We start from the raw sequence: 23,490 nt of genomic DNA on the forward strand, positions 1-23,490 counted from the left end.
ATTGAAAGGTACAATTGGATTTACCTTAGCATGGTTTTCTTACCTTTCCAAACTTAAAATGCATAACAGTCAGACCAAATTATAATCACATTTTAATTTATTAATATATTAACCGGTACTAACATTCTGTTCTGCACCTTTGGCTTTAGTACTGAGCCAAAATGGAAGTATGAAATGGATGTATCAAGGAGGCTGGAGCTCCTATACAGAATCCAAGCCAACTATCAGTACCTAAGAAAACCTAACCGAACAAGACACGTGCTGCCTTTTATCTGCTTGAGTTCTTAACTTAACTTAACTGACAATACCCGCATGCAGCATCTGTGCATGACCGCTAAGTTGTGATGCAGCGACAGATTACATGTCCTCAGAGTCATTCCAGGTTGCACGTACGTCTTTGATCATGGTGGCAGTTTCTGCCTCAGCTGAATGAGTGGTGTTGCGGGGATATCTGAGGCTTGTGTCTCATGTAGCAGGTTTCCTAGTTTCCTAAAGGAAATAAAAGTAAATAAATAAAACACTCTGTACACACAGGTCCAAAGTGAGTCACCGTCAGCCATCCATAAATTCTAACCTGTCTTTCAGGAATGTTTTGAATTGTTGTTGCTTTTTTTTTTTTTTTTTTTTAATATTACAAATGATGGGAAAACTCTGCATCTGTAGCGTATGCGCTTCTGATGTCTAAATATAGATTCTCAACATTAACTTCAGCAATCAGGCACGGTGTTAGTACGCTCATTGAATGGCTAAACGTGGGTTTGTTTTGAAGAGTTTTGTAAAGTATAGCTACAGATTTGACTCGTTGATCTTGTTGGGCAGGTTGATCCAGAGCCTACGGGTATTAAAGAAGAGAGTTAAGTCCTCGTCTTTCTTCCTCGTCAGGACTGAAACCTGGCTGCTCATAGTAGATCATCAAAGAACTGATGTAAATGCTAGCTATTCAAGCTCTGCTGGGGAAAAACATTGAATCCTGAGCCATGTTGTTATGAAAGATTTCTGTACCAACATTAATAAACATAGTAATGATGGTTTTACTTTTGTCAGTCTTGAACATTAAGCAGTATTGTGCCTGTGTTGGGTTATGCAATCCAGAGCAGATCACAGAGGAGACTCCATGGTGCTTTTACAAGTGGAGATATTATTATATATTATATTTCTCATTAGAAATGTTTAAGCTCTGCACACAAAAGCAAAAGCAGTCTGAGCAGTAATCGAGTAGCAAATATAACAGTAATATAGTTATCCAGACTGCAGAGGATTGCTGGAAGTAAACTACACTTTGGGGCAACCTGTAGCCAACGCCCAGTGCTCCACCTACAGCAGGGAGTGGTGCTGCTCAGGTGAAACTCTAAGCTAAACGTCTCTATCGAAAAGTAATCACTTTGACTGAATATTTAAGTGTACGTACAGCTTCAGGGTATAATGTTCATTAGTTTAGAGAATACCTTTAAAACATTCACACTAGGTTACTGTATGTGCAGCTGTCTTTGTCAGCACTATTCTTTGTTCTTCTCCAATTAACTATGACCTCCTCCTCCTCTCTGTATTTACCACAGATACGTATCAGCCCTGACAACACCAGCCCGCCTATCCCCAGTGGATTTCCATTACTCATTGCCCCCGCAGGTGCCTACCTTCCAGATCACATCCCCCAATGCCAGCCACGCCATGTCGCTCCCTCCTGCTGTTCACAATCCGTACCCCCTGGAGGATGACCAGCCTCTGCTGCGCCGCTACCAGGTGCCCCTACACGATGCTCATTGCCAGGAGCCTTACCGGCAGCAGCGTCGAACCTATCTAAATGACAGCAGGGGAAGCCTTCCCTCCAGCCCCTACCGGCTGGCTGAGGATGAAGACTATGAGACCACCCAGGAGTATCTGTCCTCTCGGGAGCAACCAAAGAGAAGTGGGTCCAGTGGAACTGGAAGCCGGCGCTGGCGGAGATCCAGACTGAATGGCCACGTGGCCCCACGAGGATACGAGGCATCTCGGGACTATGGGTCTCGAAGCTGTCTAACAGATAGTGAGTCAGAGGAGGACGGCGAGAGCACGCCCTTCCTCAGTATGCAGAACATGAACGCCGAGCCTTCCACCATCTACAGGCCGGCGGACAGTCGGACTTCTAACTCGTCAGGGCGACACAGTGGGCATGGGAACACGCATACGAGACTCACACAGTCACGCTCCAAACCGGACAATACACCGCATTAAAGAGTGATAATGAACCGACAAAAATCAATATAGTATAGACCTGCATCTATAAGAAATATTTTTATTTTATATAACTGACAGATATTCTAAACAAATGAAATATTTATTTTCATTTTAGCAAAAGTTGTCTACTAGTTAACAGCAAAGACTTTTTTATAGGGAAAACTCTATTTATATGTACATTTTGATTTACAGCATAAAAAGATGTGCCAGTTTTTTCACAATGTTAAAAAATAGAGTAATATTGTGGTGCCTTTTGCTGTATGCCGATGCCAGAGGGCCAGTGGAGGTTTTTGTAGCCTTTCTTATATGGACGCCTCATTTTTTTATACACATTTATGTTTTTGTTTTTCCTCTCTGGTTTCCTATTTACTTTCTTTCCAAATTGCATCCTTCGAGAAGTCTAACCCCTTCCATATCACACGATATAAACCACTTCAACATAAAGTGTATGTTTACATATGATAATATGATTCGCCTGTAGGGTTTTCTTTTATGATTTGGGATTTATTAGAACGTCTCATAAATGCGATGTAGATTCTTTTCTTTTTTCTTTTTTGCCCGCTAACTAATGTCTACCAAGAGAAAAAGAGTCACAGAGAGTGAGAAATTGTGTTGCCTGTGCATAAATGTCTGCGAGTGTGTGCGAGTGTGTGCGTGTGTGTGCACGCTCGTGCGCACCTGTGTGTGTTGCTTGCATGCGTTTGTGACTGTTAGATGAACTTCACTGTTTGTTGTGGTAACATCAAATGTGTGGGTCTACTGGTGTCAGGAGAGTGAGAGTAAAGAGTCTCGGAGGTTCACAGAAAAGTGAAGAACAGTGACCCCAGTGTAGGTGAGCAGGCAAGGCTGCTGTAGGGTTGTATGTTATGCAGGTCATTGCTTGATGCGTTTACAGCTATTCTGCCCCTCCCCAGCCCGCCCCATTTACATCCTTTTTTTTTTTTTAATTTTGAAAATGATTATTTCCCAGCAGGTTTTCCTTGCTTTAGCCTGGTATGTGGCCAACAAACACTGAGCCGCTTGGCACCGGGTGACCCCTGCTGTCAGAGGCAGTGGCAAAACAAAAAGATTGCGTCTGTTTTCACTCGAATCCCACGCCTAATCATCCTTCTGTGTCCATTCTGTTTTTGTGGCTTACGTTTAAGGCCACCAGCGTCTCAGGATTTCCACATGCATCCCCCTGCCTCCACCTCAAGCCCTGCTCAACCTCTTCCTTAAGTTTAGGTCTACCTAAGATTCAAGTTCTCAGATGCTGAGGACCTATGTGTTAACACGCAGTTACTAGTACCCCGATCATTCCCATGCAGAGAAAAGTAAAGTCAGGTGGAAGCAGCTCAGTGGATCACAGTACAGAGCATACTAGACAATATTAACGAAATAGCTGTGAAACTTTGGAGGATCATATGATGCAAAAATATGCAAACTTTCTATTTTGCTGTTTGATTACATCATTTTCTAAGAGGTGACTGTAGTGTGTTGTGTGGAAAAAAAAATGTGATGCCTATAGTGTAGAATGAAATAACATTATACAAATGCATATTTACCCGAGTTATTTTTTGAAAGCCATTATGCAGCCGTCTATCATGTTCTCAGCCTTTCTTGTTCACTTAACGTCACGTCCATTGAATGACTGTGTCTGTGAATTATTTTATCACTCGGCTTAGATCCCTCCATCTTACGTGCATACTTCCCAGTAATAGCCGATAGAATCCAAATAGTATCTCCTCTGATGGTAATGTGTACTGCTTTGTCTTGTTGACTGATGGAGTCATTTAAAATTTAGCCTGTAAATGATGATTTTGAAAGTGAATAAATTCATTTTAAGCCCTTTGTCCTCCACTGAGGGAGAGGTAAATATTTGAAAGATATCTCAAAGTCACAGCCGTCAGTGTGGCTCGCACAGAAAGGACAGCTGATGTTTCGTCTCTGTCGGTACATTTCTGCTCCTCCTTATTAAAAATAATGGAATGCTGCAATTAGGGGGGGGGGGAAATGCCTTTTAAACACTGATCTGCAATTCTGACTGGTATATGGTAAATGCACAGTGGCACTGCAATAGAGGATGGTCACACATCGGTCACAACATGCTGATGTTTTCATTGAGTTTCTCACCTCTGGGTCTAATTTTGTATGTCAGAAAAGTGCAAAAGAAGACTTCACCTCCAGTTTAAATGTGACAGCCCCTTCACCCTGCCAGTCCTCTCACCCATTTGAGATGCTACCGGGCACGTCCAATCAGCCTCTTCTGTTGAAATTTATGACCCCCCCGCCCGACCCCACCCTCGCTTGAAATGTTTGAACACCTCTCCTCTGCATGTCCTTGTGGTCAAGGTTAGATGGGTGCATGGTTTAAAAAAAAGAGATTTAAAAAAAAAATCACACAAAAAAAGCAGCAGACAATTCTTTTCCAGTCAGTGAAAGTGTATTTCATTTAACATTCAGCAATAAAAAAAGAACCTTTCCCCATGTCATTCCTGAAATATGCTAGAAAAAAGAAAAAACTTGCGAGATTGTCATAGATTGTAAAATACAATGAAAAATGAATCCACCTGTTCATATGAGAAAATAAATCTTTATTCATATCATTTTACGTTGTAGTCATTTCTATAGACCGCCTTGCTCTGTATTTTGATTCATCTCTCTCTCTCTCTCTTTTTTTTCTTGGCTTGGGGTTGGACTCGTCTGGCGTGCGCAAGGTGTCTCAGGAGAACACGCATAAAACCTGACAGTGAAATAAAATCTATTTAATATAGCGATCGAGGGTTTATATGTTGTAACCAAAAGGTTTTAGATAGCAGTTTCATACAGTTAGTGCCAGACACACACAACAATGCATTTGTTGCCTGAGAGCGAGCATTGGCAAACTTTAACTATTTCAAAGAGGAAAGTACGAGCTGATCCTTAAATTGAAAACATACATGTTGATATGAGGATATAAGTATGAATCTATTTATTGTAAATCCTGGTTTGTTTTGGTTTTTTCTCTCCAGACGGATCTTTTAAGGAACGAGAACCAAAGCATACTAGTATTGTGACGCTGCCTGTTTTGTTAATCATGGATGACTATATGGCCAAAATATCAACTGTTCTGATAAATGAGAGTAGCTACAATATGTGAAATCAAAGTCCAATATTTAAACACTGAAAGACAAAAGCCTCAATATGGTCAAGATTGCATTTTAGGTTTAGTTTTCCACCTTTAGTTTTTTTCCTCACATGGATACCGTCCCGTGATGGAAAGTTCAGCTCCTGCATTGGCATATATGCACCACTAGATGGTGTCACAAGCAGCAAGATGCGGAAGTCTTCAAATCACAAGAGTTCACCCTATGTAGGCGTGAGTGGTGCTCCGCATCAGCACTGTTTCCTCCTTTACCAGTAACATCCCCCCTCACATCCGTGTAACAGCAGTAACTGAGAGAAAAGCAGCAAATCCGCTGAACCGATTCAAGGAAAAGGACGAGACCAAGTAATGTTTTCATAATATTCACTCTTATCATTCTTTTCACTGACTCCGTTTAATAGCTACATTGATAACTACTGCATTACATTTTTGCTTGCGTGATGACACTCGTTTTCCGGGTGGTAACTGTGAGAACTCTAGAGAGCGGCGTTAAATCCAGAGCGTGCAGCGTGCTGAGAACAAAAGTAGTTGAATAAATTAAATGGACTCTGAAATCATTTTTCAAAATCTGAGAAACTACAACATTTCTTGGAGGCTGTCTTATGAAAAACACAAACAAAATCCTCTGACCCATCCAAGCTACCTGCTTCAGCAACAAAACACTGATCTGCCCTTCAAACATTAACTAGAGTGTTCAATTTTTAAAGAGTGGGGGTTCATTTCACATAATTCATGGGAAATCTGCCTTGTGAACACAAGAGATTTGAAAAACAACGGCATGTCAGATTCCTGCTGTGAATCAATTTATTTAGTTTTTATACTTTGTGCCTTCTGTTGTGTGGCTCATCTGCTGCTTTTATTTAAATCCAAATCCTTGATTTCTCGTTCTGTCTTGTTTTAGTTAATTCAGCTCAAAATGACTCATGCCAGATGAAGTAGACTGAAAAGGGTTTTACTAGTATTTGTGTTCAAAAGTCCATAAAAAAGACTTTGAGATTTAAAAAGGATTATAAGAAGTCTTGATTTAAAAGACAAAAAGGCAATTGTTTTCCAATACGGGCTTGTGTATAGAACATTAAAAGATACCAGTGGATGCCGTCTTTAACCTGTGAAAGGCTCAAATAAAGAAATCGCTCTACACATTCAAAATACAAATAAAAATTAATAATAATGACATGTACAAAGTAAGATTAAGATCCTGAAACCTACTGATTGTCAGATAAACAGGTCTGATTGTCCACAGCGTTCTTTTCATGGTGGCGTTCGCTTCGGATGTAACTCATTTGTTCACAAAACGAAAGAAAAAACATTCGTCCAGCAATCATAAGGTGAACCAAATTTGTGGAAATCAAATGAACAGAGAAGAGATAAAAGTAGCACTCACTCTACTTTCATTAACATGTGGAGTACAAAAACATCAGAAGTACAACACAAATGCCCTCAGGCAACAGGCTTTAGGAGGTTTGCCCGGGTGTCTTCCAAGATTATTGTTTCTTTTGGTGACATTTTGGAGCGTTTTCCAGATCCCCTGTGTGCAAAATAGAAAATGCAAATATGGATATATTATTTTTTTTCTCCCTTCTCTCCCTCTCTCTTTCTCCCTTCTAGCTTTATGAGCTTTTTTTGGCCTTGAGTAAACCATGATCATTTGCTATTTGCTGTATACGTTACCCTCGAGTCCTGCTGAGTTCTGTTTCTAAAATTAATGTTTTGATTCTGGGACATGCAGAGATAAAATAAAAGGAACACATGCTGCGTCCTGGAACTCAATCTTACCTCTCTTCCACATCTTGTATTGTGTCGGGAAGGGGTGTGCCAAGCGTTTCTGGAAGAAACATAGTAGCAACCCCACTGAGGATTGGCGCCCCTCCATAGATTAAACCTGGTAGCCAAGGTATGTAGTCTCCCGTGAGGCGCACCATGGGGTCCACCATAGCTCCTACATTTGCCATACTGGACATCAATCCCATGCCATTCTGACTAAGAGAGAAGACGTAAAACCATAAAACAGCTGCAAACAGTCGTAACTACACACCAGTAAAGTCAGAGATTGTGTCAACAGAGGGTCAGTAAATATGTAAATTATTTTAGTGATAGTAAAGAAGTGCATGTGCAGTCGTGTTTTGGGAGTGCCTGAAACTGCATAATTTTTGTAAGAACGTGACTCTTGTAATAGGCAATATCTTGGGCTATCAATTACCACACAATTTTCAAACTGTATATCTTGGGAATATTAGAGAGTATGTTATGTACGACGACTTGTATTTGACAAAAATCCTGTTGATAGCTGCAAAGAAAGCTATAACAAGAAACTGGTGCAAACTGGAACCGCCTTCTTCAAAAGACTGGTTAAATATTGTTGGAGAAATCTATGCAATGGAAAAAATGACTTACATTCTCAGATTAAAGGAAGATATTTTCGTTGCTAAGTGGGAGAAGTGGACATTATGTGGCACCAAGGAAAATTAATGAACGAACAAAACATTTAAGGTCTATAACTCTGTATACCTACTGATGATTGCCCGTATAAAAGTACGTATATAAGCTGGAGTATGTATGCTGCGGAGTAAAGGCAGGTATGCATACGGTAGTTGATTAGAATTGGCACCCACACCTTTTGTTCGCTTTAGTGTTTTTGTTTTGACTGTGTGTTTGCATGGTTATTTCTCCTGTAATGCAATACATGTCTGTGTTTAAACTGTGACAAAACTATCAATAAAAATTACAGTGTCAAAAAAAAAGAAAAAAAGAAGTGCATGTGCAGTCTTAGACTATTAAAATGTCATGAAACCATATATTAGAGCAGAGATGTCATTATGGGCCACATCCAGCCAACTTTGAACTTAAGTGGGCCAGACCAGTGAAACTCCTCAAACTCCTCTTTATATCAGTGTAAAGAAGTTTGTCTACACATTTAATACCTTAGATTTGTTAATATAAGAAAAATCAGCACAATTTCAACGGTACAGTTCAGGTTTTCTACGTGACAAAGACATTATTTGGAACTCATTGCTTAGACCAGTGGTTCCCAAACTTTTTTTGCTGGGCCCCCCTTTGTTTTACAAGAAAAATGTTCGCGCACACGCACGCGCACAAACACATCCTCCAACCACACACACCCATATTTTGCTCCATTGCGGTTTATTTCACACCTCAAACATTTAGTAAACAATTAAGCAAAAACAAGTAATCTGCAATAAATTACAGGTAGTAATAAAATAAACTACTAACTCTTTTATGCTGCATCCACACCTACACGAGTATTTTTGAAATACTGTTTCGTCCACACGTAAAAACGGCGTTTCGAATCACCGAAAACGGAGATTTTTTAAACTCTGTTTTTGCGTTTACCTGTGGACGAGGAATACAGAGTTTGTCACACAATCTCAAAGGTATATACCTTTTTCCACGTCACGCTGTGCGCCACATTATTGTTTACCGGAGATGAATTGCAGAATGGCAGATAGAGACAAAATACTGTTAATCTGACTATCTTCGGTTTTTACAGGCTTACATACACACACGCAGTTAATGTCCCTCCATTTAGAAACAGAGGCATCACGGTGTGATTATTTTACGTGTAGTTGTTTTTTTTTTCCCCCCCTGTGTAATAATATTCAACATTGCTATCAATTCATTTTCGAAAAATGCCTGTCTGTGCAAAATGGGTTGAAAAACATAAACAGCTGTGGGATACTGTTTGTCTGTGATTTAGACAGGGGGAATAAATCATGGCAGGATCAGCCTGATTGTATCCCACTGTAACTTTACTGTATACAGAGCTAACATCTCCAAAATGTCAGGAGTAGTTATTTATTACAACAAGTGTTTGAACTAAAAATCAAGAATGTGGGATACTGTTTGTCTGTGATTTGAAGAGCCCAGCGAAAACCAATTCTGCAGGGGAGACATACCTTGGCACTTGTGCAGGTGAAGCCAAATGGAAGATATGCTTCACCATATTTTCTAGTCTTTGGCTTAGAATGAAGTTGGTTTGGAAACATATTCAGCGATGCTTCATCTCCTGCTTTGCGTTTCTGTGGCCGCCCCGTGCTAGCAGTGTCCAAGCGTTTTGTCCCCCCCCCTTTCATACTGTCCCCCCCTGCAATGGGGGGGGGGGGGGGGGGGCAGAGCCATTGCAAATAATTTGCAGGCAAGTTAGGCTTTCGCAAAAACATTCAAACAAGTACACTGTTTGTACCCTGTACTCATAGCTGGACTGGCCATCGGGCATACCGGGCATTTGCCTCGTGGGCCGATGGTGATTTTTCGTTTTTATGGGCCGATGGGTTTTGGGGTTTTTTGTTTTTTTCCCGTAACGGTATAAACACTGAAAGGTGGTGGATTGGCCAGATGCTGGGAGATGTGTAAAAGAACTCAGTTGTTGGGTGGTGGCTATTGCGGAGCTTCCACAGATTCAGTAACATTAGCAAGTGGTGGAGGCCAGCAGATGCAACATGCTGTCACATGGATGACGGAAAGGCAGGAGGAGCAGAGACCCGAGGCGGTGAACTGAACTTCAGTTAAGAAGTTATGACCTGCAGTCTGTCTGAGTCAGATATAAACCAAGTTTAGGTGGAGTTTATTTTCGTTAAGCTGACTTTTTACAGTCAGTTACAATAACTCGTACTGCGTACTAGCTAGCATGACGGAGTTTATATAGTGCTGGGTGGGTGCTATGATATTATTGATGTTGAACTTGTTTTATCTTATTTTATTTATAAGGTTAGTTATTAGAGTTTCCAACCGTCCCGTAAAAAATGGAATTGTCTCGTATTCAGAGAAAATATTGCGAGTTTGGTATTGAGGTGAAAAGGAACACAGTTTGTCCCGGACTTCAGCTACAATGAAAAAGACACAAAACTGGATTTATTCTGCATCTTTACGCTGCAGCTGCCTCTTCTTCTCTCATTCTCTCTCCCCCCACCCCCCCCCTCCTGTTGCTACTTCAATCATGAACCTGATCAGTGATCAGCTGATCGGCTTTTCTCTCTTGTTTGTTTATCGCCCACTTTGCGCCAGAACGGGAAACCGGCGGATGTCGCGCTAAACAACAGCAGCACGTTTAAGCTTGATCAGCTGTTGTTAGAATTTATTTAATATTAATTTCTAATATCAGCTGATGTTTGTTGGAGCCACAGCTGTAAAAGCTGCTGGTCATGATATCGGTTTGGATATGTGGTGAGAGGGAAACATGAAGATGAAACCAGGAGATGTCCTTACTGGATCATCAGAGCTGAGCAGGTGATGGAGAAACAGGTTTACCTTTTAGGTGACATGAATGAGTTGAAGGGAAGTTGTGAACTGTTTCTGAGAAATAACACCAGGATCCTTTTCTAAGTAGCTGACAGCTGGTAACTGTGCAGGGGTGGATCTAGCAAGGTTTTGCCAGGCGCCCAGGTAGGGCATTAACAGGGAAAGTGGGGCACAAAGAAATACTTTCTTATTCTCATTTAAAATGTCTGGCTGTTATTAAATAATTATCTGAAGCTTACAACCAAAGTTTTCATCTGATGTAAAATGTATAGAAATCCATTATTGTACATAGTAATTTTTTTTAGGGTCCCATCATAATTTCTTCAGAAGTAGCTAAGTACTGTATATGATGCCAGTATTTTCCCACATTTTCTAGATACTGTACCAGTACTGTGTGTAAAATGCCATCAAAAAGTCAGTTAAGTTTTATTCTTTCTCACCTGTCTTTCTATCTCCTTTCACTTTTTAAAGGTTGCCATGTTAGAAAAAATACCAGAATAGGGAGGATGGTGTAGGTTTAAGTTTATTAGACTGATACATATATACCAACAAGACAGTGTACATCACTGTGACAACAGCGTTTGTTTTCATTCAAAAGGATTTATGGTTTTTCCTATAATACCTGGTGGGCCGGTCTCTAGTCAGAATGCCCGGGCCGATTTTTTGTACCAGTCCAGCCCTGCCTGTACTTGTTTCACTTGTTTGCAAAAACCTGACATGTTGCCCACAAAATGCATGTAAGTACAGGGTACTTGCGCATTGTTGCCCGCAAATTGCATGCAAGTGCAGGGTACTTGCGCATTGTTGCCCGCAAATTGCATGCAAGTACAGGGTACTTACAGTGTACTTGTTCATTATTTTTTGCAAAAACCTGACTTGTTGCCCTCAAAATGCACGTAAGTACAGGGTACTTGCCTGCAATTTGCAGTTCATATTATAAAGTGTTACCAATAGATTTTCCAGTTCACAGAATTTGTAAATCTACTACTGTATAAAAAACAAAAAAGCAGCCACCCCTGGATTAGCGATTATCCTTAGTTGTTGCTCTTCAGCGAAACCTAGATTTCATTGTTAAACCAAAGTCTTCACAAATCTAGATTCCTTACTGATAGTTTTATGGTTTTGCCAAATGAGACTTACCGAATAATGGTTGGGTACAGTTCTCCAGTGTAAAGGTAACAGCAGTTGAAAGATGCAGCAAGACAACCTTTACCCACAACTGCCAGAGAGGTCCGCAGAGTTTGTTGATCTGCAAAAAAGTGGAACATCCATCAGGTCACTCACTTGTTTCTCCTCAGCCTTATCTTGTGCACATGTCTGTGTTCTGACATACCATAAGGTACCAGCAGGTTGATCAAGATAGTGACCCCAGCGATGACGAGAGCACCAGACTGCGATGGCCGGCGCCCTATATAACTCATAGTCACAGTGATGATGATTTTAGCTGGTATGTCAACAACTCCAAAGATCACTTGTATGAGGTAAATATCCACTCCAAACTTTTGCAGATCCATGGAAAGGCCGTAGTAGGCAAAGCTGGTTGATAACCTAAATATAAAAATACACTGGGTGTCATTGCAGTTTCACAGAAGGTGCTGTAAATCTGTCACTGAGTGTTTCTACAAGAGCAGCACACACACACCAGGCAGCTGCCAGACAGACTGTGCTAATCCTCATGTAGGGTGTGCGGAACAGATCCAAGGCAGTGTAGGAGCCCTTTGACATGGGCATCTCATTCTTCATGGACTCCTGGAGCATCTGTGCACAAAGAGAAAACATTGTTAATATACAGTCTGTTTATGTGAAACACAGATTTATGTCCCACAGTTTAAATATTCCCTTACCTTAATGTCAATTTTTTCTCCCTCATCACACCGTCCGTTAAACTTAGCCACACTTTTAAGTCCCTTGATCGCCTGATCAGGCTTATTCTTTAAGGCCAACCATCTTGCGGATTCATGAAACCACCTATAAGGAATATTGGTTAGGTTTGCTACATTTTTTAAAAATGTTTTAGCTTTAACATTGGTGACTATAGTTGAAACTCTTCAGTTCAATGATTGCCATCTCACCATGCGTAGAGGAAGAACACATAGAAAGGCAAAGACACAGCCAGGGTTAACCACCTCCAGTCCCGGATGTAGTAGGCCATCAATGCCAGGATCAGCTGGCCCAGTGTGTAACAGTAGCCAGGTATCGTGCCCACCACAGTTCTCACACGAGTGGGGATCCACTCAAGAACTTGAAACAGATGAAACACATTTTCATAAGATTGGGAGACCATGTCATCAACATCCCTTTAGTCAAGTAAAATAAAGGAACTAAAAATCATACTGAGGGACCAGCTGTTGAGTCCTATGCCAGATAGAGCCATGCCACAACCAAACCGGAAAAAGCAGAACAGAGGGAAGGAAGGAGAAAATGCAGCACATGTTCCAGAGACCGCCATCAGAAGGTAAGACATGAGTAGGAGGATACGTCGACCATATCTAGAAGACATGAGGGCCATCGGTGAAACATTATTTGACTTGCTGAACTGTTTATTACTCATGCCACTGGGCAATTAAGATTTTTCTTTTCAAAGATGAGTCAAAATATTACACATTCAGCTTATTGCATATTATTGGTGTTACTTGTCTGCAAGGGTTCCGAAGAGAAACGCTCCCACAAGCACGCCTCCCATGTAGATGGTTTGTCCCATTTGCTTCAAAGAGTGCAGGTCACACACTAAATGCCACTAGCAAAAAATGCACATTACAACATATGAACATCTGCACTGCGATGACAAGTTGACTGAAACAGTGTGATAAAAATGCAGTTTTACATCAGATATGATTGTGGAGCTTCTGTCAGCCATGTTGTATGTCCAGCCATCTATGCATCCTTGCAGGTCAGCATCCAGATCATCCACACTGTTTCCCTCATTTCTCAAATTGGAGGTCCCATTTTTATCCAGGAGGTGCCACTGTGGAACAACGTAACGCTGGCACCTGTGCAATTTTCCTCTGTGGTCTTGTGGTACTGTGATCCACAAAGCTTCCTCTGGGCTCAGCTGGGACTGTGAGAGATTTGAGTGAGCGCTACAGTAGTGAGGAGGCACCACAGCCACAAAGTTTTGCAGCAGGTTGTGGCTGGCCATCATCAGAACGGGTGTGCAGACGAGGGTTACGTGCAGGATTTGGAAGCGGCCTGTGCTGCCCACCTGCTCAAGGAGCTCGCCGAACCCCATGCTTTTGTACAACTAGAACACTAGAAGGTCACTTTAATGTTAATGGCACTAGCTTATGCTGTTGTTTCCCAAAGAACTTGGTTCCGGCACCTGTGACAACATTGAAAAAAACACTGGCTGTGAAAAACAACCACTGAATGTTGTGATAGTGTTAAATATTAGAGAGTTAAACAGACTTACCTGCCGAGTTAGTCTTCTCTAATTAGATAAACTGGAAAAAGAATGCACAGTGACTATGTTGGTTACTGTAGCATCGCCATTAAAACAATTAATGCAGCTCAAATGAATGCTGGCAAAGTGGTCCACGAAGTCCTTAAAAAACAAAGCTATAAATGCTAAATAAAGTTAAAGTCGTCTTGTTGCTGCACCATGGAAAAGTGAGCAATCGGTAGAGTACTCTTTGTTTTATAGTGGCAGCGTCAAGTCCTTCACTGCAAGTGAGCTTCAGCATCAAGAGTGAGGACATAACTACGCTCAGCTCGCTGCTCTGAGATGCACTCACTGCCCTTTAGTGACTACATAACACGAAGGACAGTGTGTGTGTGCGTGTGCGTATTTGTGTGTGTGTGTTCATACGTGTCAGGCCGGCTGAATTTGATTTTCTATGTCATTTTCTTTCTTTCGTTTTTTGATATATTCTTTTCTTTCTTCTTGAATTGTTCGCAAATCAAGCAACGGCCGGTTTGCTGGTAATATATGTACAAAAAAGGTATACGACCCCTTTAAACAACTGAAAAACAGCAAGTACGTGTTTGACTTGTTGCATCATGCTGATAAATATTCAACTATTTGAAAGATCCTGGGGTCCTTAAGGACTAGAAAAGCGCTATACAAATGCAGGCCATTTACCATTTGTTATGGAATATGTTGAGCAAACCTGGAAAAGCGTCAGCTCAAGATATTATTGTTTTCATTGCTGTGAATCTTTACCTGATACACCGACTTGGTGTGATGATTTTGTGGCTTCTCTTAGTTTAGCACCAGGTTTATAATCTTGCTAGCTAGTTAGTGTTAGCCTAGCGTTGCTGTTGCCGCTGGGCTCATGTTACTTAAAAATTAACACCACAGCCTTAAAAACATTACATAAAAATATGTCTGTGAAATTTTCTGTTGATTGTTTGAAATAAAAAAGTGAGATAAGGTGGGGTGTGGGGGGTATTTTAAATCCATAGCCATAACTAACAAACTAACTATATATATATATATATATATATATATATATATATATATATATATATATATATGTAGCCAGGTGCTACTCCGTGAATCGCAACCTTATCGTGGTGGAGGGGTTTGTGTGTCCCAGGGATCCCAGGGGCTATGTTGTCTGGGGGCTTTTGCCCCCTGGTAGGGTCTCCCATGGCAAATTGGTCCTGGGTGAGGGACCAGACAAAGAGCGATTCAGAAGACTCCTATGAAAAAAACATCGAGGGAACAGTTTACCCTGCCCGGGATAGGGTTACCGGGGCCCCGCCCTGGAGCCAGGCCCGGGGAGGGTGCCCGAGGGCGAGCGTCTGGTGGCCGGGCCTTAGTCCATGGGGCCCGGCCGGGCACAGCCCGAAGAGGAGACATGGGCCCATCCTCCCGCAGGCCCACCACCTGCAGGAGGCGCCATAGGGGTCGGGTGCATTGTGTGCCGGGTGGCGGCCAGGAGCGGAGGCCCTGGCGGACTGACCCCCGGCTGCCAAGACTGGCAATAGGGACATGGAATGTCACCTCTCTGGTGGGGAAGGAGCCTGAGTTAGTGCGTGAGGTTGAGAGGTACCGGCTAGATATAGTCGGGCTCACCTCTACGCACGGCTTGGGCTCTGGAACCAGTCTCCTGGAGAGGGGCTGGACTCTGTCTCAGTCTGGAGTTGCCCCTGGTGAGAGGCGGCGGGCTGGGGTGGGTATTCTAATATCCCCTCGGCTTGCTGCCGGTACGTTGGGGTTTTTCCCGGTGGACGAGAGGGTTTGTTCCCTGCGCCTTAGGGTCGGGGAACGGGTCCTGACTGTCATCTGCGCTTATGCGCCGAGTGGCAGTTCGGAGTACCCAGCCTTCTTAGAGTCCCTGGGGGGGGTGCTGGAAGGTGCTCCACCTGGAGACTCTGTTGTCCTGCTGGGAGACTTCAACGCTCACGTGGGTAACGACAGCGAGACCTGGAGGGGCGTGATTGGGAGGAACGGCCTCCCTGATCTGAACCCGAGCGGTGCTTTGTTATTGGACTTCTGTGCTAATCACAGTTTGGCCATAACGAACACCTTGTTCGAACATAAGAGTGTCCATAAGTGCACGTGGCACCAGGACGCTCTAGGCCGTAGGTCGATGATCGATTTTGTAATCGTATCACCAGACCTGCGACCATATGTTCTGGACACTCGGGTAAAGAGAGGGGCTGAGCTGTCAACTGATCACCACCTGGTGGTGAGTTGGATCAGGTGGCGAGGGAGGACGCTGGACAGACCTGGTGCACCTAAACGTGTAGTGAGGGTGTGCTGGGAACGACTAGCAGAGGCCCCAGTCCGCGAGATCTTCAACGCACACCTCCGGCAGAGCTTCAACAGCATTCCGAGGGAGGCGGGGGACATCGAGTCCGAATGGACCATGTTCAGCGCCTCCATTGCCGAAGCTGCTGCATTGAGCTGCGGCCGCAAGGTGGTTGGTGCCTGCCGTGGTGGTAATCCCCGAACCAAATGGTGGACACCAGAGGTGAAGGGAGCCACCAGGCTGAAGAAGGAGTCCTATCGGGCTTGGTTAGCCTGTGGGACTCCGGAGGCAGCCGACAGGTATCGACAGGCCAAGCGGAATGCGGCTCAGGCAGTGGCTGAAGCAAAAACTCGGGTGTGGGAGGAGTTCGGAGAGGCCATGGAAAAAGACTTTCGGACTGCCTCGAAGAGGTTCTAGCAAACCGTCAGGCGTCTCAGGAGGGGAAAGCGGTGCTCTACCTGCACTGTGTATAGTGCTGGCGGAGCGCTGCTGACGTCGACTGAGAAAATTGTCAGGCGGTGGAAGGAATACTTCGAGGACCTCCTCAATCCCACTGACGCGTCTTCCAAGGAGGAAGCAGAGTCTGGGGATGAGGGGAATGACCCGCCAATTTCTGGGGGCGAGGTCACTGAGGCAGTTAAACAACTCCTTGGTGGCAGAGCCCCTGGTGTTGATGAGGTCCGCCCCGAGTTCCTGAAGGCTCTGGACGTTGTAGGGCTGTCCTGGCTGACACGCCTCTGCAATGTTGCGTGGAGATCAGGGGCAGTACCCGTGGATTGGCAGACCGGGGTGGTGGTCCCCATCTTTAAGAAGGGGGACCGGAGGGTGTGTTCCAACTACAGGGGGATCACACTCCTCAGCCTCCCCGGGAAAGTCTATGCCAGGGTGCTGGAAAGGAGAGTTCGTCCGCTAGTCGAACCTCTGATGCAGGAGGAACAATGCGGTTTTCGTCCTGGTCGCGGAACACTGGACCAGCTCTTCATCCTCTCGAGGATACTTGAGGGTGCATGGGAGTTTGCCCAACCAGTCTACATGTGTTTTGTGGACTTGGAGAAGGCATTCGACTGTGTCCCTCGGGGTGTCCTGTGGGAGGTGTTGCGGGAGTATGGGGTGTCTGGCCCATTGCTACGGGCCATTCGATCCCTATACAACCGTTGCAAGAGCTTGGTTCGCATTGCCGGCAATAAGTCGGACTCGTTCCCGGTGGGTGATGGGCTCCGCCAGGGCTGCCCTTTGTCACCGGTTCTGTTCATAATTTTTATGGACAGGATTTCTAGGCGCAGCCAAGTGGCGGAGGGCTTTCGCTTTGGTGGCCTCAGGATCTCATCTCTGATCTTTGCGGATGATGTGGTTCTGTTGGCTTCATCGGGTGAGGGCCTCCAGCTCGCACTGGAGCGGTTCGCAGCCGAGTGTGAAGCAGCGGGAATGAGGATCAGCACCTCCAAATCTGAGGCCATGGTTCTCAGCCGGAAAAGGGTGGAGTGCCCACTCCGGGTCGGGGATGAGGTCCTGCCCCAAGTGGAGGAGTTCAAGTATCTCGGGGTCTTGTTCGCGAGTGATGGGAGAAGGGAGCCGGAGATCGACAGACGGATTGGGGCTGCAGCTGCAGTAATGCAGACGCTGCACCGGTCCGTCGTGGTGAAGAGGGAGCTGAGTGTAAAAGCGAAGCTCTCAATTTACCGGTCGATCTACGTCCCTACCCTCACCTATGGCCACGAGCTGTGGGTAGTGACCGAAAGGACGAGATCGCGGATACAAGCGGCGGAAATGAGCTTCCTCCGAAGGGTGGCTGGCATCTCCCTTAGAGATATTGTGAGAAGTTCGGCCATCCGGGAGGGGCTCAGAGTAGAGCCGCTGCTGCTCCACATCGAAAGGAGCCAGCTGAGGTGGTTTGGGCATCTGGTAAGGATGCCCCCTGGGCGCCTCCTGGGTGAGGTGTTCCAGGCATATCCCACCGGGAGGAGGCCCCGGGGCAGACCCAGGACACGCTGGAGAGATTATATCTCTCGGCTGGCCTGGGAACGCCTTGGTGTTCCCCCGGATGAGCTGGAGGAGGTGGCTGGGGAGAGGGAGGTCTGCTGCCCCCGCGACCCGGCCCCGGATAAAGCGGATGAAGATAGATGGATGGATGGATGGATGGATGTAGCCAGGTGGAAGTTCGATATTATGGGACATGCCACTGGATGGCGCTGTTTCTTTTGGGGTACCCCTGAGAGCGCAAGGGATCATGGGGATCTACAGAGACATTCACGGGAGTGCTAGCTTGCATTGGTTTTATGTGGGTGTGCAATGCCTTTTTTCGCTGCGTGATCTATTTTGAATGCAAAGTGTGCAACAGTTAAGGCACCAGGAGTTGCTGCAACCAACTTCGCCGTTCATCTCAGAGGGATCTATATTCCGTTTTCTGCTGAATTAATGCACTGTATGTATTTGAGTTCACACTTGTATTATACTATCTCTGTGGGTAAGAGGGAAATGTACCTTGTTAACTGTTTAATCTTGGCTCTGTATCTTAGCAGGAGAAGCCACTACAGTTATTTTTGCACTGCTAAGTTTGTTTTATTTATGTATGGGTTTATATCAGACACAAAATGACGGTAGACGTCCTTGAGTTCCAGATGCTGATAAAGTTGGGGAAATAACCTGCAGTAGCGGTGGGTTACCAGTGCAGAAAGCTGTTACTGGTTAAGAACTGTCTGTAACAATTTTATTTCTTTATTTTTACAACCTTTTTTATTTTCTTCTGAGTGCTTACTTTATCATTCAGATTAAAAGAACCCCAAAGATAATCTGTGTTCTGGGCTGGTTAATTTAGCCAGGCTACACACACATATATATATATATATATATATATATATATATATATATATCATGTTTAACCTGAGTAGCAAAAGACCGTGGGGGGTTGAAAACAATAAGCCAGGAGTTAGCTGTGCTCACGGACTCTATCAAGCCTTGACCTCCCGGTCAGCTATCGCACTGGTGGATAACAGAGCTCTCCAAAAACGTGGAAGCACTTTTGCAAATATGTGATATTTTGATAAATTAAGTAGATATTTGAGCATTACACAGCTACATTCTCGCCTGAAAATATCTTAAAAGGTTATTTCGTGACCCAGAAAGGGTAGTCTGGGGAAAAGGAAGATCCCGTTTGTCGGACACGGTTGTCGGAGCCTGTGCGTACTTGTCAAGAGATTTATTCTAAAGACATCTTCAGCTAAGAATCTAAAGGTAAAAACACACAGACGCTGCAGCTTTTACTTGCAAGGGCATGATCACAGAACGCTCACACCAAAATGGGGGCCCTGTGATGTGCGCTCTGTCTCCTGCACCTGCCTTTATTTATATACAAAAGTAATACAACAGTGAATACGTCTATTCATGAACAGAGGAATGTTAGTATGTAGGGAGTGAAGATAAAAGTGGTTCAGGTGTATGTGTGTGTGTTATTCTGAAGGACGTGGCCCCTCTTCTTGAAGATAAGAGCATCCAGCTCCCCTCTTCCTGGTAGGAGTGAAGTGATAACAGCTTGCTCAGCTATTATCACTGTGAGAAAGAATTTATAAAGCAAGTCTTGATTCCAACAACAGTCTAAGTCATAAAAGGGTCATCATGCAGTATTCTATAATATGCAAACTTATATCACTAAAAGATTATACTGACTACTAAGTACAATTTTATATTGACACAGGACAACAGGAGAGAAGAGTCCTCCGTCAAAGATGGTGTGGTCAGTGAAGATGGTCGCCTGCAGGTTCAAGCTCATTGCATCTCCAACCCACATCCACTGCCACTGTACTTAAGGGAAGTTAAAGACTTTGCACGTACATTTGGATCACCTCGATCCATGACAGTCATTCAGGCAGTAATGCCTGGACTGGAAACAAGCCATCCTTAAAATATTACAACATTCCAGCTCATGTGTTGGAATGAAAAACAAATGTGTTGTTTAAATCAGAGACTGCACTTGTGACAGAACAACAAATATTTTATTTTGATTATATAAGTAATGTAAGTACAAAACAAACTTGTGGTAGGCCTAAACTTATTTTCAGAATAATTACATCTGAGACTTTGTTTCATTGTAAGATTATAACAGTGATGGCAATATAATTGTTTGTTGTTCAGCAGAACAGTGTCCAGTATGTTGGCAGTTATACTTTGTTGTGTTTGAAAATAAAAGTTGGGCTCATTTTAACATCATTACAAAAAGTGTTGTTAATTATCTTTAATCATATTCAGGTTACCACAAATTGTTTTTTCATTTAGTTGAACTTGAAATTTTTTTGTCAGTAGGTAAACAATTCGTATTGTACAGTCAGAAATATCAAGTTATTCTTAATACTGCAGACTTGCAATGTATAAGTTGTCCTAACAGTCATCTTAAGTAAGCTTTACTTAGTTTTTTTGAGGCAACGAGTTTCCTTAATTTTTTTTGAGTTCTGGGAACTAACAACGCTGTACAGTGTACTCAAAATGAGTAAGTTGCCCTAACTTGGTCATCTTACGTAAAGTTCTGGGAACAAATGAGCTTGTACAGAGTACTCAAAATAAATAAGTTGTCCTAATTTAGTCATTTTTAGCTAAGCTTTACTCAATTTTTTTGAGGCAACGAGTTTCCTCAATTTTTTTGAGTTCTGGGAACTAATTCGATTTTACAGTGTAGGGTTTATTTCTGGGATTTCACACAACCCAGGATTCAAATTATGAATACATGATGGGCTTAGATTTACAACATTATGAATGAAATGTGCTCTATTTGGAAGCAGCAGGGCCCCCCTCCCCTTTCGACGGGTTGTGTGAGACTTTAAATCATCAAACTGTAAATTTTAAATTGTTAATGAACCCTTTACCCCGAGTCCTAAAGTGTATATTTATTTTCTTACTCTTCTTATATTTATTATTTGTTTACTTGCACTGCTGTAACTGGAGCTTCGTCGTCTTGTCTCTCTATATACTGGACTGTCTGTAGCGGAGATGACAATAAAGTTTACTTTGACTTCAGCAGCGAGCAGGCGCACCGAGGGCTCTCGCGCTCACTTTTGGCGTATAGAATTTCGAAAAAACATCGGTGCAAATTATAAGTCTGTATCATGATGTCTGGTGTTTTCAGTGTTTGTTGGTTTGTTTTTATTTTGTTTTATTTTGCGAGTTGGTTATTAGATGCTGCTCCAGCCGGTCAGAAAATCCCCCGCCGCCCCGCCCTCTCCTCTCTGTGCCGCAAGCAGCAGGCCCACCTCACAAACGAAGGGCGCCCTTACTCCCAGCAAATGGGCGATAGAAAGCCGATCGGTGCCTGTGACATTCCCAATATGCGCTGGTTGACGTCGGGGCAGCATGAGTACGAGCATTTTTTATTTTTTTGCGGATGCCCGTGATGCCGCCCCCCACCACGATGCCGCTCCCGAGCAACCGCCCGTGTGGCCCGTATCTAAAACCGCTACTGAATACACCCCTGGACCAAGACACATGCCTTTGAACCGAGCACTGATAACAAACCAGATGCTGCCTATCTGTTTCAAACTTGTATTACTTTGACCTCCAAAGAGGTTTTAAGTTTTCCTTAGTTCATTTTAATTGAGCTTTAGTGCAGAAAGGATGGCGCTGTTTCTGGCTCACATTCACACATGGGTTCTTTTTTGTTTGAAATCCTGCCTTTGTGGAAGCTGGGGTGAATTGTGTGATTTCTGGAGGTGTTGCTGAGCCTGTGACAGACAGATTCCATGACAGAATCCTTCCTGCTTTTAGTGCAGTGCCGCCTGATCACAAGGATCCAGTATTGATTTTCAGCCTTCTCCACTGCGCACAGATTTCAGGATTTCTCCAAATTCCCTGACTTTTTTGATTATTTTATACACTGTAGATGCTTAGATATTTAATTAAAACCGGTCCGGAGCGGGCACGCTCTGTTTTGCGTAACTATTTTTAAATCCCGGTAGCTCTACAACAACGTAAGCTAGCGCAATAATTGTTTTTCCATATGAAACCAGAGGAGTTGTACTTACTAGTGATGTGTCTTTTGTGTCGAAGCGTCGAATCGTGTGTCGGGTAATCTCGGGGGCGTGTCTGTGAAGCGCGTATCGAGGCTTGCTTTGATTACGTATGCAGTGACGTTCGAGGCCTCGCGTCCGAGTCCGTACCACGTGACTGATTCAGGGACTGGTTCACCGGTTCGCGCCAGATTCGAAATAAAATGGACAGAAAAACACAGCTGATTTCCCATCACACTGTGTTATGGAATTGGATTACGTACGTGTTACATAGTTACTTGAGCATTTCCTTAATCGATGGAACCAGGAAGGAAGAGATTTTTTATTTTATTTTATCTCTCCTAATAAAGTATGCACACAGTAATAAATATCACAAATGATAAGCACCATAATATAAATAAACAACACTACAGATCCTATAATCTGATTTCTGTCTTTTAGTTTATTAAAAAGTGAAGCGCCAAATACTAGTTTGTGTCATTATCCAGATGTACATAAGCATGATTACACAGGTACTAGCGGGTTTTGATTATCGATTAAAATCGATTCTAGCTTGGATAACGTGATATCGATTCATTAAAATTCTGAATCGATTTTTAATATAAATATTACTACATTTCAACCACCACCAAACAGCTAAAACAGTAAATGAGAGCAGGTACACCAATTCTGCACAAAGACGTGCAGACGTGCAAAAACACAAAGCGCTGACGCGTCAGAATCAGTGAGATGTCGCCTTTCTCACTAGATAGCACGGACATGATCGGGGCTGAAAGCCGACAGCTCACTGATTCTAATCTAAGGCATCTGCTGTGATGCTTACACATTAGATAAAGTCTCGAAAGTGTCAGCTTTCTTTTTATAGTTATAAAAATATGCAAATGTACTGATCTATGATCTGAATTATACTTTTGACTGACTGTCTGAGGCTAACAGTTACACAAACATACCAAAACTCTGTCCTGATAGTTTCCACTTTCTCTTTTGTATCACACATACTGAGACAATATTCAGGATAAATAACCAAGAAAACAATTTATTTATTCAATTTAGAGGTTTACACATCATTATAATCACAGAGCCTTCACTTGAATTGTCCACTTGATGGCGCAGTAGAGCAAATGAATCATCACAATGCTTCGAACCATGAGTCGACCAATTGGGTGGAAAGCTTCAGTTCATCATGAGGCTTCATCTCACCATCACTAGT

General features: G+C 43.3%; 2 protein-coding genes across 5 annotated transcripts in view; one reads left to right on the forward strand and one right to left on the reverse strand.

The window, feature by feature from the left end:
• Positions 1 to 4,799, forward strand: part of nrg2a (neuregulin 2a) — a 77,787-nt gene extending 72,988 nt beyond the window's left edge. For all 4 annotated transcript variants that reach the window (XM_006799992.3, XM_006799991.3, XM_087847284.1 and 1 more), the window contains one exon: positions 1,557 to 4,799. In XM_006799992.3, coding sequence (XP_006800055.1) covers positions 1,557 to 2,211 — 655 coding nt within the window. In that variant the 3' untranslated portion in view covers positions 2,212 to 4,799. The remainder of the gene's footprint in view (positions 1 to 1,556) is intronic.
• A 1,475-nt stretch (positions 4,800 to 6,274) lies between these two features.
• LOC148100889 (solute carrier family 22 member 6-like) lies at positions 6,275 to 22,405 on the reverse strand. Its single transcript, XM_087847285.1, has 12 exons — positions 22,296 to 22,405; positions 14,004 to 14,034; positions 13,419 to 13,913; positions 13,228 to 13,331; positions 12,929 to 13,083; positions 12,667 to 12,835; positions 12,439 to 12,562; positions 12,237 to 12,352; positions 11,928 to 12,142; positions 11,735 to 11,843; positions 7,115 to 7,318; positions 6,275 to 6,866 (listed from the first exon to the last, which is right to left on the reverse strand). The coding sequence occupies exons 3-12, from the start codon at positions 13,821 to 13,823 to the stop codon at positions 6,779 to 6,781; spliced, it is 1,689 nt and encodes a 562-aa protein (XP_087703411.1). The 5' UTR covers positions 13,824 to 13,913; positions 14,004 to 14,034; positions 22,296 to 22,405; the 3' UTR covers positions 6,275 to 6,778.
• Between the last annotated feature and the right edge of the window lie 1,085 nt (positions 22,406 to 23,490).

Source organism: Neolamprologus brichardi, chromosome 10, assembly GCF_056152115.1.
Source record: "Neolamprologus brichardi isolate AB-2024 chromosome 10, ASM5615211v1, whole genome shotgun sequence".
Lineage (NCBI taxonomy): Eukaryota > Metazoa > Chordata > Actinopteri > Cichliformes > Cichlidae > Neolamprologus > Neolamprologus brichardi.